At 30.0% G+C, this 16,325-nt stretch overlaps 1 protein-coding gene across 1 annotated transcript; it reads left to right on the plus strand.

Annotated features, from left to right (window-relative positions):
• The first annotated feature begins 328 nt into the window (after positions 1-328).
• Positions 329-14,593, plus strand: LOC108730329 (putative fatty acyl-CoA reductase CG5065). The gene is made up of 7 exons (XM_018459948.1): positions 329-406; positions 7,488-7,687; positions 12,488-12,727; positions 13,052-13,316; positions 13,603-13,905; positions 13,991-14,198; positions 14,293-14,593. Exons 2-7 carry the CDS (start codon positions 7,499-7,501, stop codon positions 14,591-14,593), a joined length of 1,506 nt encoding a protein of 501 aa, XP_018315450.1. The 5' UTR covers positions 329-406; positions 7,488-7,498.
• The last annotated feature ends 1,732 nt before the right edge of the window (positions 14,594-16,325 follow it).

Genomic DNA, 16,325 nt, shown 5'->3' on the forward strand with positions numbered 1-16,325 from the left:
GAACAATCGACTATGATTCGTCCATTTCTTATGGCTTAAAGCTTAAAACTCTATTGTAGATCCGGGGTTACGTTCTGGGTTTTAATTGTCTTTATCCCCAATCTATTTTGCTCTTGATTTTGTTGGTATGATATAAGTTTATAAGTATTAGGCAAGTTATGAGCTGTGTTCCTAGGTACTGCAGTTCCAAATTTTAACTGATTCGAAGAAAGAAAAACTAAACCTCGCATGGAAAGTGTACGCGTGGATGCAGTGGGTTTTTGAGCGATGCACGGAACGACGGCGCCACGACGATTGGGGATGAGGTGCAGTGAGGAGAGCTAGCTACGATTGACACGATCTCAGAACTTTAATCCGGGCTCTAGTAATAAAGAAGGTCACTTTGCTTCTACTTGCTCTAAGAAAGGTAAAGAAAAGTATTTCACATGTTATATATGTAAAAAAGTAATCATAAAGATAAGGATTGTTATTTTAGACAGAAAAAGAAGAAAAACATAATGTAGATGTATCTTTTCTTACTGGACTAACTTGATGAATTTTATTACTTGATCCATAGTATTGTAGTAGAAAGAATAATATACAGACTTCATCAAACAATTATTATTAGTCGTACATGATGGCCGTGTTCGTATATTACTGCCAGTTGTCAGTACAGTATATAGGGAACTATAGATTTTTAATTTATTGGCAGTCAACTGACAGTAATATACGAACATGGCCAATATTATGCGCTTAATATCGTTACAATTCCAAAAAAAGGACAATAACGTAATCAAGGGAATCGAGAATAACAAAACTCGAAATCTCGCAGTTTTAAGTGCATCTACAGAATCGAGCTTTCCAAGCAGTTCTTTGGTCAAAAAGAAATTTCCGCTCTATAAAAGGAATTTTGTGATCCTCTTTTTACATTTACAGTCAATAGATATGAAGCATAGACAAATACAGGAAGTTAGAGGTTAATTACTACAGCTACAGTTATTTGAAATTTTACATTTACATACAGACATATCAAACAGTTTCGCTGTTTTGGCCTTGTATGTTTCTTGAATATTTCGGTCTTGAATATTTCAAGATCCTTCTTGAACTCAGACTTTTCTTTATCACTGTTGTAATAAAACCTTCATTTGTGCCAGTACTTGTTACAATACGAAGAATTAAATCATTTGTACAACTGGTATAAGATACTGTCGGAATAGATGTTGTCAAATACAACAATTCAATTTTCTTAGCCATCACATCCGCTATTGCTGAGAAAGCAATCTTCTGTGGAGGCAATTCGAAAGATAATGATATAATGTACCGTTGTTCAAAACAACAGTGAATAACATCAGCATAGGATGGAAGATTTATAGGACAAAAGTCTTTAGGAGAGTCAAATATATGGGACAAGTGTAATTTTTTCGAAAAATACTCAAGCAGAACAATAAGTCATTATGATATCGAAATGATGTCAAAATGATTCCAAAATGATCATTAAAAGTCATTTTTCAATAATTTTCGATTCATTTTAATATCATTTTGGCGTTATTGTGACTTATTGTTCTGCTTGGGTATACATCCGGGGATTTTCCGTTTTTTTCCTATCCATTGTAAAGAGAAGAAAACAAAAAAAAGTAAAAACAAAGGAAATCAATGTATACGTGTAACACATCCCATTACAGACAGCACAGAATATTTATGATAAATATTTATTAATATTCATTTTTTGAAATGTTGTACAAATATTTCATACATATTTTATATAAAGCTTTATTCAAAATATTATTAAAATAAAAAAAAAATAAATTTTATAAATATTTATAAATATTTTGTAAATATTTTATAAATATTGTGTGCTGTCTGGGGTAGTTTTCGTTGGAATCGCCAATAAGTGTCTTTATGTTTCTCTGACCGATGCGTGCACGCGGTGCAACGTCAAGTAAAGACCAGAGTACTTTCCGTTGCTTAGCATAACTCCCCCTACATAATATCATTTTACCATCTCCTTCGATACATGTTAGGTATATAAAGCTGTGTATCATGATGAGGATTCGAACATTTTAACGAGTTCTTTGTTACAACAAGTCATCCACTTTCGATATTAATCCTCATAAATTGATTAGAACACAGATACTAATTTTTATAATTTATAACTTGAAATACGAATTTTAAACATTGAATTAATCAAGAAATGTGATCATTAGAATCTGGAAATTTTGCGTTCATTAAGGGGATCCTAAAGCCGCCTATATTACCGACTAAATCATATAATTTTTATATAACAAATACTTTTTTCTCTTTCACAGATTCGAAAATCCTTTTCCAGGATTAAAGTATACGCATTAATACGTGCTTGTGAGGTGGAGTTTATGCCGAGAACGACCAAAAATTTCGAAATTGATATATTTTTTACCATTTTAGCAGCTAATAAATTGAACTTTGGCAGCAACGATATTAGCAGTTCCTATTATAAGAACACATTTTAGCTGCCACAGCTATATTTTAGGAGCGTTGGCTAATCTTTTCTCTGAGTGCAGAAACAATTGCTAATAGAATGCTCGGTTAAGCAGCTGTGAGGAATTACTGCCACTTACTTAGTTACTTTTGTTAAGTACGCTTTTAATTTTAACTTTAATAAAGTAGGACATTGGCATTAAATGTATTTTATCTTTAATAGCCAACTTTTAGCAGTAATAGCAAAGTTTGAAACTAGCAACTGATGTTTAGCTGATATTATCAAGTCCTTTTTTTCCGTGTACTATGATCGATGTTTTCTGCTTTGTTAATAATATTTCCAATAATTTAAAAACTCAATTATTCGTAAAGCCAGATGTAAATTCATTATATGTAACAACCCGTGTCCAATGAGTGGCAGTTCTAGAAAGCAAAAAAACAGTATATAACGCGAGTTGGAGGTTTTTCACGATGAGTACTTATTTATGTTTTATTCTCAGTTGCATTGGGTTGTGGATTCACCAAGATTTACATTTGTCGACGTACAATAAAACTTTCCAGGTATTATCTCATCCACGATAACAATGCAATCTTTATCTAGATTACTTTTAAATTGAGCTACTTTGAATTTCAAAAATTCAAATATTTCACATTACAAGTACCAGATATAAACTTTAAATTTTCTATATGACGATTTAGAGTTTGAAGAGGAGGCAATGGAAAATTATTTGACATAATTCTTGATATCCATGCGATCTGCAAGCAAATTTTAAGTAGTAATAAGCTTTGATTAATGTATCGTTATTCTAACGCGGTATTTTTTTATTAACAATAAGTAGTCAAAATTTTAATCTGATTTTTATTAAATATCTTATTCATAGCATTCACATGTTTCATCGATCGTACTTCCTGTTGTAATCTCTCTTCAATTTTATTTTCGTTTTCTGTAACTTTATCACCATTCTTCTTCTGCTTCTTTCTACTTCACAGCCAATTCTTCTCCATTCTTTTCAATATTTGTTCATATTTTCAGAAATTGTCTTAGGACGATTTAACATCATCTTTGCTTTTGCATTTTTATTCTATTTAATTTTCTATGGCATCTATGCTGTTATTTTGTAGCAGTTCCAAAATCTCTGTTGTATCTCTATTTCCTCGTTCTAAAATCTCGACTGTATTTGGTTTGTGCTTGTTGAAAAAATTTGTATAATAAAAAATCAACAATTTAGTGATATCAAATTTCAACCGAATATATTTCCGGATGCTAATGATATCCGACTATCCGGTCAGATATTAAAAAAGTGTCGGATAATACCGGATACCGGATACTTTCTGGATATCCGGTGCATCCCTAATTAAAAGCTTAAAAAGAAGATTTATATTGATCTACAAATTACATATGTAAGTATGCTTAGCAAAGACTTAGAATAGTAAACAAAGCAGTAATTGTGTCTAGGTGCTCAATCTTGCAAGAAATGGCGCAGTAATATGTTAGATAACGACAGATGTATACGTTTCAGTGAAATAGAACAGTTATGTAAGAAATGAATTAAAGATGTCACTATTATATCGACATTTTTAATTTGAAATTAAAAAAGTCTGTACTACCGATATCGATCAAGTTCGACCGTCACTCCAGGATTATTTATTGGAACTTTCTTTGTTGTATTTTATTTGAAAGAATATACGTATTCGTAAAATAATTATAAAAAATTTATGAATAAATATTCTTGAAAATCAATTGTTTCAAATGTATATAAATAAATACTTTTTAATGTGAAAATTTTGAATATATAAAATTTTTAGCTTAATTACGAGGTTTTTGTAATCATCAGACACACTACGATTGAAATTATCTTTAAATAAATTTTAATTTAATTATTAAACATTTAATTATTAAAAATTCTCAAAACATAAGAAGTAAGTTTTTCAAAATATATAACATTTCTGGAAAATGTAAATATTTCATTATAAAGTAGTACCTTTAAAATCATAAAAGTTTTTTTAAAATATTTTTGTGTATCTCTTATCATTTAAAATATGTTGTGAAAACATTAAAAGTCCGTTTGTTTTAAAGGAATGTTTCATTCCCTTAATGTTTGTAAGAATTATTAAATATGTTCGTAAGACTTATTAAAAAATACTCTAAAATTAATATAATATAAAAAGCTCATCAAAGGAGAAAGGAAGAAGGACGACAAGTTGTCTGTTTCCTTATTAAATATAAATCTAGAAACTTAAATTTCGTAAGAAATTTTTTTTCAACGAAAGTGATCAAGCGACCTTAATCATCACTTGTATTTCAAGTACGCTGTAAGATCACGGAATCATTGGAAAGTCCCAATCCGCAGTGGTTTAATGTTCTTTTTATGTCTGCGATATGTAGCGATATCGTGAATCTTAAGTAGAATCCAATTTACTTGTTTTTTACATCTGTTTTTTACATTAATAAATATATGGATTAACAGCATTGCGATGAGCTTAAATGTGAATTATCTAGTGACGTGAATCTAGGGAATTATAAGATATGTAAATTCGATACATGAACGAAAATAAAATTGCAGCGTAATGCAATTGAGAAAAGTCGATTCACTTAGTTCCATCACTGCTACATCTACCTGGGGGGGAAAGTCAGAGAGAATGCGAGACCTTGAGAACTCGCTACCGCCCTCGAGCCTTCGTTTACCGGACACTGGCACTGGACGAAGGCGAAATGAAGAAAGGCTCGGGAATGACCGTGCGGTCAGCCGTGTAACAGGGATAAAGCCAACGTCGACAACATATCTGCATTCAGTCCGTTCTGATAGACCCTACGACATGGAACGATAAGACAAGATTTTGTCCAAGTGACTTTTCCAGTTTCGACTGCTAGTTCTTTAGTGTGTGCGCTCTATTTCTCAGGCAGGAAGTGCGGTATCAGTTCGAACGCTCGTATCGTTAAATTTTCTGAACACTTTGATCAAAATATTTATTGCAATTTATTACAATTTTAAGGTATCCATGAAATCTATAAAGCACATGTTATTACATTATTATATACAAATACAATATTATAATAATATACAGAGTGTTTCAGGGTTTTATGAACAAACTTCATGGGATAGTAGAATTCACCAAAAGAAACGATTTTTGTTAAGAAACTCGTGTCCTTCGACACATTTTTAAGAATTTACTCGTCCAGTTGCATGTGACATCTGACAATATGATATAATTCATGCTTTTTAAATTATATTTTTACAAAAAAAAAAAACAAAAATGGATTAATAAGAAACATTTTTATTAAAATAGCGAAAATATAGATTATAATATTACACGCGCAACGCTGCCACGTGATCAATTACGTATGTACTTCACAACCGGTCTGAATAATAATTCCTTAAAAATGCATCGAAGGATACAAGTTCCTTTATAAAAGTTGTTTTTTTTTTTTGGTGAGATCTACTATCTTTTGAAATTTATCTCTAATGTCCTGAAACACCCTGTATAACACATACAGATATGTATGCGTGTGTACGTATCTGCTCGTGCACGTGTATATGCGTGTGTGTGTGATAGAGTGTCTTTCCATCTTTATTTATATAGTATATACAAATGTTTGATTTAAGTGTATATATAAGTGTATATATGTATACATATAATATATCACATATATAATACATATATTGGGTGGTCCACTTTAATCAAACATCTCGAATATCTCGCTTATTTTTGATGATATACGAAAAAATATTTCAAATGAAAGTGGAATGGTTTCAAGGGGGACGTACGAGTATTTTGGTCACATTGCTTTTTTTCTAGGTGGAGACGCCGAAAAAATATAAAAGTCACCTATATTTTTTAAAATGAAATTACATGATTTGTTTTACATAGTAAGATTCTTCTAATTATTCTGCGTATAAAAGTATTAGGGTATTGATATAAAAAAAACCAATAGTTTATGAGATATTTTGTTTATATTTTATTCTGGCACATATTGACATGATATATTAAATATCTCGTAAACTATTATTTTTTTTTATAATCGTACCTTAATACTTTTATGAATGGAATAATGAAATGAATCAATTAGTATAAGTAAAACACACATAGTTGTTTATTTAAGAAATTATCCATTTTGTGCATACATGTTTTTTTTAAAGCAACTATATATGTTTTGTTTACACCAATTGGTTCATCTCATTATTCTTATAATGGAAAATGATCAGTACTGACATAAGTCTTTTAAAGACATTCTCTTATTTCTCAGGAACTAACTGTTACACTTTATTATATTATTAATAATGACAAAAACGTAGTAGGTTTAAATAATAATTAAAATAGCAAATTTATAATTCATATATTTGGCTTGTTTCTATACAAAATTAGCTGTAAACGAATTCTACAAAAATGCGAAAATAAAATTCTTACGATTTTCTTTTGCAAATTGCGTATTTTAAATATAGTATTAAATAAAGAATTTCTTAGGATCGTAAACGAATATAAATGTACAACATTAGTAGAGAAATGCTTTAAGTAGTCAAACTGGAGTTTAAGTGCTTAAATAATTTGATGTGAATTTATATGCTATGTATATAATCATTTAAGGTGGTTCTTTAGTAAAGTACCGAAAATTTGAGATGTCTCATCAGGGCTCACTCAAAATCACAAATATTTACATAATTTGGATAAAATATTAAAACTACGTGTATATATCTTACTGAAATAATATGAAACATATAATATAGTATGTGTGCAAAAGTGATGACATAAAATTAAGTTAATTTCTTGTACAATTTGTTTTTTTTTTTGACAAATTAGCAACGTTACATTTTTAAAATATTGTTACCTTGTACAATCGACAAAGTATCTATTTATACTTATATCAAACTTTAAATCTTTTTTAATATAATTATATAAATATGATAAATTATAAAATAGGAGAAAAGGACTTACATTTCATTTCAATTAGAATTATAAACACCATAGTTTAAAAAATATATAAAAAATAACCTATTACAGATTTTTATAGATTTCTTCCTGTTTTTCTTAACAACTATTTTATTTATATTTTTCAGTTTTTTCAAAAATGATCACAAAATCGATACCCGAATGGTTTGCCAATAGAAATGTTTTCATCACTGGAAGTACTGGATACATGGGAAAAGTTCTAGTCGCCAAATTATTACTAAGTTGTCCCGATATTGGAGATATCTTTTTATTAATTAGAAAAAAGAAAGGCCATGACTCGCATACAAGATTGCAACTCTTACTGCAGGTATGTAACAAGCAAGTAACAAGCAACAAATTAATAAAAATGAGACGGTATCTCGAAATTTTAGAGGAAATAATGTTGTTAACGCTCTGATCTTTTTAGGCGCCAGATTGGCTATCCCTGGTAAAAAAAAGTTGATAGAGAACGATTGAGAACGATAAGATTTCTATCAATTTGTATCGTTTTCTATAAGTTTATATCATTTTCTATTGTTGACCTCGCGAGCATCACGATTGATCGGATATGAATCCTATCGTATTTTTATCGGATTTTATATAAAATTTGTACACAAGATTCCTATAAGATTTGATTCAAATTAGTGAATTTACGAACCAGATTCCATATTCAAAATGATATGATTTTTCTATCGTTCTCTATCAGCTTTTTTTTTACCAGGGATATGACATTAGAGGCGAGAATTGACATGCAACAAATTAATTGCTGGATAGTTCATGGGACATGAGTCCTCTACTCACAGGATCTCGCGTGGTCTTATTACGTGATTCCGAGGAATCTTAAACCATCTACAATCTATAATAAAACGAAACATAGTTACTAAAAATATAGTTATTAAAATCACAATAATATTTTTCGTGCTCTGATAGTTGCAAAATTATCAATTATTATATCAAAATCTGTATCTTTATATATATTTCATTTTCAATTGAGAGAATTCCTATATACAACATTTTTTCTTGACTTAGTGATAATCTTAAATAATTTTTTATTAATTTTAATTTACTAAAACTTCTTCCACATGTAGCTACTTTACCGGAATAGTTAAAAATATTCTTGCTGCTATACCTCTAAATTTGGATATAAATACTGATTAAAGAAGTAATACATACACGTTCGACGATGATGCGAGCGCTTCTAACCATTACTGTGCAATAGATAGCATCACTATAGATTTCTGTCCCTATCTATAATTTCATATGTTGTTTATAACGTCTTTTTAATTAGGTGTTAGCACAAATCCTCATGCAGACATCGGCACTTTGACACCAAACGCTGATTGGAAAAACGGGTTATAGGAGTAAAATTTACCTTTGTCACCCATTTTTCATCAATCACGCTCTGTATCAAAGTGCCGATGTCTGCGTGAAAGGATCCAGACTTACTACTTACTCCTATTATAATTTCAATTTCCCCTATACATGAAATGAATCCCATATTCAAAATCAATTTCCCAGAAATTTATTAATATTTTATTACGATGCATCTCTGACGGTACAGAATATTTATGATAAATATTTATTACTATTCACTTTTTTAAATGTTATATAAATATTTTATATAATGAGAGAGAGATTTATGCGAAATATTATTAAAATATAGACTAAATACAGTACCCTTCATAAGTTTGGAAACATATTACAAAAGTATGCAATTTAAGGAAAATACATAATAAAATCGACATTTTTTTATTTGTAAATAATGATTTAATTGAAAAAAGACGAAATAAATTACATACATACGTTATCTATAATAACATGCTATTAAAATATGGAATTTTAATTAAAATGCGATTCATACGAAATCTGATTCTTCGGGACCATTTTACAATTTTCACGGAGTCTGAAATCAACTTGCGACTCAAAAATAGTTTACCACTTTTATAGTTAAACTACAATTAAACAACCTGTGATGTGTACATACAAGGCACGCAAGTACGACTTTGCAAAACAAGTGACAATATATAAACAATAGACCAAAGTGCGAAATTCAATCTTGAGCACTTCGGTGCTGTGAAATGATTGTCCAACATATTTTCCGACATATTATATCATGCAAGCTTATAGGTGTTTTAGATAAAAGTATTTATCGTCATTTAGACGTCTTACGACGTATTTAAACCAAAAGCATGTATAGTGTAGTGATCGCTGTCATGGTTTTCCTGTAAAACGTGGGGTGTTCCCAAACTTATAGAGGGTACTGTATATAGACTAAATATTTTATGTTATACTTATGATAAATAGAAATAAATATTTATAGTAAGTATTTACTACTTGGATTCTAATGTCTTATTTATTGATTTATTAAGTACTTCCATGACATTTACTACAACATTTACAATAAATATTTCATAATATTTATAATAAATATTTATGATCTGTGCAATCTAAGACCACAAAAATATTTACAAAATATTTAAAATAAGTCTTATAAATATTTAAAAATATTTTGTAAATATTTTATAAATATTGTGTGCTCTCCAGAAAGGCATTTATAATAGGAAATGTTAAAAAAAGTAGTCTTCCAAACAAATACGTATTATGTAAATATATATACTCTCCGAGAAAAGAAATAAATACTCGATTTGAAGTGTTTCTTCAAATCGAAATGTAATCGCGTAGTGTATGTAAATAAGATCTGTCTGTACGATGTTAGGATCAGGGGAGAGAAAGGGATAATTATCATGGTATAAGTAAAGACATCTAGGCGTAAACATATGTGTCTAATGCCTAAGGCTGCGATTTCTTCGAGCACGTGCACGTTTATCGCGTTAAAGTAGCTTCGGCTGAGAAAGGTGAGGCAACGGATACATAACACACATTTTCTGATCACATCGTCATGATTATTCTCGTGAAAGAGATTTATTATAATTCTAATGACTCTCTTCGCAGATTTTAGCTTTCGTAAGCTTTAGAGTTTTTTTAATGGCGATTTAAAGTGCACTGAAGGTTCAGCGATTGCGACACGCTGCACGCCGCAAACGTTAAACGCAATCGCTTCTCTAAACTTTAATGGATCCGTCGATTACGTAGAATATAACGAAAGGTATTTATGTTACCAGCTTACATGTGGTAATCGAGGAATGTTACTGTACAGCAGTAATGTAAACGCGTCAACTTCTCGCGTGAGCTGTGAAGCAGCGAATATACTTCAATCCTGAAGGTCTCTGATTTCTTAGTTGTTATTACATGTATTTCTTTATTTGTGTCCTTCGCAAAGATAAGATACAATATACACAAGATTTTCCTAATCCCCCTCCTTAGATTTCTATAAAATTAATCTGAACAGAACGGAAATCGAGCGAAGAAATATTGAGCGATACGTAATTATACTACAGTATGGTACAAGAAAAATTATACCATTTATTTTACATACAACACATTTATTTTTAATAAAATTGGTACAGAACTGGAATAAAGTTAATTACCAAAGTCCGGAAAATTGTCGCTAATGGATAACGAGTTCAATATGACTACCGTTTTATCTCTTAGACGCATGCCCTTTGACTATTTTTCGGCACAACACTTCAAATAACGCACGGCACATATACGCTGTAAATCTCTCCGATTCTCCGACACATTCTTTGTTTTTGCAAAAAACAGTAGGTACCTTTCACTTTATGCTCAACAATCAATTGTCCGTTATTGATTATTTGACAAACTGATGTGTGCGCCTCCGTCTAATTACGACTCGTAATACCACTTCCACAAAGTGCAAAACTTACTCACATAATTGCAAAATCAATACTTCACAAATATAGTTTAAATGAGATAATTGAGTAATATGATTCGTACGCCATGTAAAGGAAAAGGTGATATTATGGCCAGTGTAAATGTAATGACCCTTCTTAATATCTCCGCTATTAAATGGTGAATTCTAGTGATTATTCATGAAATTTTTTGTTCAGTAACTCTCTATTACACCATAATGCTAATATACCAATACACAATAATAGTCAGCATTTATAACGCATTTTTACTTTCAAGCATTTCGAAATGTTTTTATGATACATTTTAGCATTGACACTTATACTTCTTCATTCTTCTTAAACTTGAGCGTGTTATCACACGAATATGTATATTTGAATATGTTGTTTGTTATTTAACATTTTATTTGGTGGTATAAGTTTCAAGCTGTGCAAAGTAAAACAATAGCATGGCATTTTGCTAATGTGGCTCGTTAAATGTGCTGATTGCTAACAGCCTCTTTTTCAAGGTTTTCACATCAAAATAATTATTTCGTAAATCGATTGTAAATTGTAGTTCTACTATTAATCTATAGTTTCAGTTATATGTATATTTCAATTTCCCAAGGAATTGAAATAGATAGAAATAGATTCGTGTAGTCATTGCCGAATCCAAAATTCTGATTTTTCGGATCCTGGGATGTTCGAAGGGATGTTAATTATAATATCCCACTCAACACACGTGTTATATTACAGTTACATTGTTGAGTGGGAAATTACAACTAACATATACGTTACATGTAATTTAGTGTTTGTTGGGCCTTCTCCTCTATTTGATAGTATAAATTGAAATAAATCGTCGTACATCACCTCGACATCGTCAGAAATTGTCAAATTATTTCGTCATCTTTCAAGTAACCGTCATTGAAATGTAAAGAAGAGAGTTTGGAAAGAACTCGTATCCTTGAATCATACGAAATCGATAATTTTTTTTGACATTTCTCATTCGAATCCTTTTTAAATACTTTATATTAGAAAAAATTTAAACAATAGTACTTTTTAGTTGAATTATCTGATATCAGAACAATAATCGTGTACGTGTTTAATTATCAATGAAAATTAAATTAATCTCAAGATCTATTAATTTGATTAATTATGAATAAGTATCTTGCCAGCTTGTCCATACTAATCACGTTGATTAGCAGTTATGAATAATTGAATATATAATTTATCAGTTATGAATAGGGGTACCTTACCAGCTAGTCCATGTTAATCACGTTGATTAGCAATTATGAATTAATCGAACATAATTTATCGTGAAGCATAAATTATTTCAAACAAATGAAAAAATTTCATTCATTGAATGAAAATTGTATTTGCAGCAAGAGCCATTTAGAATTCTTAGAGAACAGTACCCGGAACGTCTGATGAAATTGATAGTTATACAAGGTGATATAACTGTCGAAGAACTCGCTCTATCTATTGCGGATAAGCAACGCCTCATGAATAAAGTTTCCGTTGTCTTTCACATGGCCGCTAATGTCAAGTTCGACATGTCATTGAAAACAGCCATCAAGATGAACTCCATAAGCACTGCAAACGTCGTAATGTTAGCAAAACAGGTAAGAATATCCGCCATACTGATCAAGGATGGAAAGTGACGCAAAAAATATCAGTATATATATATAAGTATATATATATATATATATACATACAGGATGTTAGTTAAGTATGTTACCATACTCAACAGAGCGATTCTTTGGTTTATTTACGGTAAAAAAGTTCATATAAACGTGTGTCCTAAACCTATTTTTGTTTTTCTGTTTTTGACTAAAAAAGTATATACGTATGACATAGATTAAGCAAATAAAACTTTATTCGATCTTAGAGAGAAGAACTTTACTTGATAACAAAATAAGAGAATAGTAAAATAATTTGTCTTTCAGCTGTCTCTACTCGAAGCGTTTATTCACATTTCGACGTCTTTTTGCCAATGTGGCGAGTCAGTATTGGAGGAACGCGCTTATCAAACTAAAATCTCATTAGAAAGCGTTATTCACATGGTCAATACGATGACGGATGATGCCCTGGAAGCAATGAGATTCAAATTATTGGGCGAGCAACCAAACACGTACGCCTACAGCAAGGCACTCAACGAAGACTTCGTGTCGAGATGTGGACTACCTGTAGGAATCATACGCCCGTCTATAGGTAAGAAATTTCTTTCCTTAAAATTATTTTCAATCATTGGTAAGGAAAGTGATTCTATATAAGAAATAAGTTGAAAATATAACAAAATATAAAAAGCAAATAACACATATACTAATTTTCCTTTTCAAGAAATCAATTTTACCAACTTTACATTCAATTTTTTCAAAAGAAATTAAGTTTTGAATGAAAAGATTTATTCTATACTTTTGATTTATTTTTTTCTTATTGGAATTATCCACGTCTCATTTATAGAGTTAATAAAATGTTGACAATAATCTGATTTTAGTGATAGCATCTTATAAAGAGCCTGTGCCTGGCTGGGTGGACAATATGAACGGCCCGACCGGATTAATGATCGGCGCGGGTAAAGGAGTGATACGATCTATGCTCTGCAACGCGGATTGCAAGGGTGATATGATTCCCTGCGATATGGCTATAAATGCAACAATAGCTTTGGCTTGGCAGGTCGGGACGGAGAAATCTACCAAGCCGATATTTTTAAACGCCACAATGAACCAAGAGAATCCGATTTCTTGGGGCGATGCTTTAGAGCTCGGGAAGAAACACGTATTCCAGAACCCCTTTTCTCGTAAAGAATATTACAACGCTGCTCATAACAACATTGCACAAAAAAATATGTAATATATAGTTAACATATGCAACATTTGTTTTAGAACCGCTATGGTATCCCGGTGGAAGAATGACCTCCTCCAAAGTTTTACACTGGCTTGCCGTTATATTCTTTCAAACTATACCTGCCTATCTATTAGATAGTCTACTTATTGTGACTGGAAATAAGCCCTTCCTGGTGCGAGTACAAACTAAAGTAAATGCCGGATTAGATTTGCTTCAATATTACACTATGAAGCAGTGGATCTTTCGGTAAAAAGTTGAATTTCTTTTTTAAATAACGTATCAATTTAATAAACTAATTAATATCTATATTTTATATTCTTATATGTGAATTTAATTACAGCAATGACAATCTGCGTAATTTGCAGCATCGATTGTGTCCATCTGATAAAGAGACATTTTTCATGGACACGAAAGTTATCCATTGGAACGAATATATATTAAAGTACATTTTAGGTGCGAGGCAATATTGCCTAAAGGACGATCCTTCGACATTACCACGAGCGAGACGAGTTTTTACATATTTATATTTCGCCGATTGTTTGCTAAAATTGATATTTGGGATTTTCCTTGTTTGGATAATGTATACCTGGACGATCTCCGCTAAGCCTATCATAGCGATGTTAATCCAGCCAAGTAAATAAGTGTGTAGAATATATTGTTTAACTCTTTGCAATCTCTCTCTCTCTCTCTCTCTCTCTCTCTAATCATGTAACTTTTTCCTAGGATAAAAACGTAAAAATGAAAATTGTTTTATATGTACGTGCATATATATGTATATAATATATAAAAATTTTCACCTTTCACGTTTCCTCTGAAAAATATATTACATGATTGATACCCTGGACTTGACATAATATATATTGCGGCATCTTGTATAATTCTTCAAACATTCGAATCTACGATTATGATCTCATATAAAAAGTATGTTTAAAATCTTTATAAATTTCTCTAAGTAACAAAAATCCTTGGTTCACTTGTTAGATTAGTCGATTAAATTTGATGTTCGCTTATTTTAAGAGAAATGGTTCGCACCCCAAAGGCTTAAGGGTGATTGTACTTAATATATATAATTGAATGCGCGCGCGTAGTTATGTTAAAAAAAATTCATTTTTTTCTATTTTTTGATATTTATATTACAAAATGTTCCTGGAGAAAAAATTCTCACTCTCATAATATTGCTAAAAATTTCTCATATTTTGAATTTATGAAAAAATACTTTAAATCTTTTTAGATTTTATAAATTTTTTTCAATATATATTAAATGAGAAATCTTAGAATATTTCAGACCTAATTAGCAAGATCTTAATGACTTAATCTTATTGATATTAAAGATGTTATTAAGACGTTATTAAGACGTCATTTAACCTCATCTTGCTATTTGTGGGAGAATTCATATTATATATAACGAATTCTGAAAAAGATTTTCTCAATATTTCTAAAAGGTATTCCAATTCGTACAAAAAATCTGAGAAATTTTCTAAAAACTTATAAAATTGTATAGAAATATATAGTTGTAAAGTATTCTGACGTTTATCTATATAAAATAACTGTGAACATTTTTTATTCGAAAAATTATTCATGGAGTTAGTATATTTCTGCACATCTATGTCTAATTGATTTTATCTTATGATAATGTACGTTACATGGATAACGATATGACATCGATAATACTTACAATAATTCATGTAAGATTTATCAACAAAGAAATGTGCCAACATTTGAAACTTTATATTTTATTATACCCTAATGTTATAATACCAATGAGAAATAACCATCAATTTGACATCAAATAGAATTGATAATTTCGACATTGATTTGACATCGATTCGATATCGAATTAACGATCATTTCTCATTGGGTAATATTTTAATGAAATAATGCTAATAATAATAATAATAATAACTTGCAATTATAGAATATCTTAATAAAGAAATCTTAACGACTAGTAATATACTTTATATTAATCTTAATGATCGTTAAGTTTGCATTTTGGTATGTCTTAATGCAAATTTATCGAAATATTTTGAAACAGATACCTCAGTAAGTGACTAACATTGAAATGTAACAATTAATTCAGCCTGTTTGTAAGTAAGCGTAATAAAGCAGGCTTCCGATATTTTGATTAAAAGCACAAAAGTATATCCCAGACAGTACACAACATTTATAAAATATTTACAAAATATTTCTAAGATTTATTTAAATATTTACAAAATATAATGTTATAACATATTTATCAAAATATTTTTCAAATATTTTTGTAGTAGTCTTAATTATAGTTTGTATTTTAGTAATATTTCTAATAAATCTTTTATAAAATATGTATAAAACATTTATATAATATTTAAAAAAAGTAAATAGTAATAAATATTTATG

This window comes from Mycetomoellerius zeteki, unplaced genomic scaffold (genome assembly GCF_001594055.1).
Source record: "Mycetomoellerius zeteki isolate Tzet28-1 unplaced genomic scaffold, Tzet1.0 scaffold89, whole genome shotgun sequence".
NCBI lineage: Eukaryota > Metazoa > Arthropoda > Insecta > Hymenoptera > Formicidae > Mycetomoellerius > Mycetomoellerius zeteki.

Bases quoted from the DNA above. Each gene is read 5' to 3' on its own strand.
- LOC108730329 (XM_018459948.1), top strand. From the start codon at position 7,499: ATGATCACAAAATCGATACCCGAATGGTTTGCCAATAGAAATGTTTTC. The intron at 12,728-13,051 runs GTAAGAATATCC...TTTGTCTTTCAG, and splicing joins TCGTAATGTTAGCAAAACAG to CTGTCTCTACTCGAAGCGTT. The intron at 13,906-13,990 runs GTAAAGAATATT...CATTTGTTTTAG, and splicing joins ATTCCAGAACCCCTTTTCTC to AACCGCTATGGTATCCCGGT.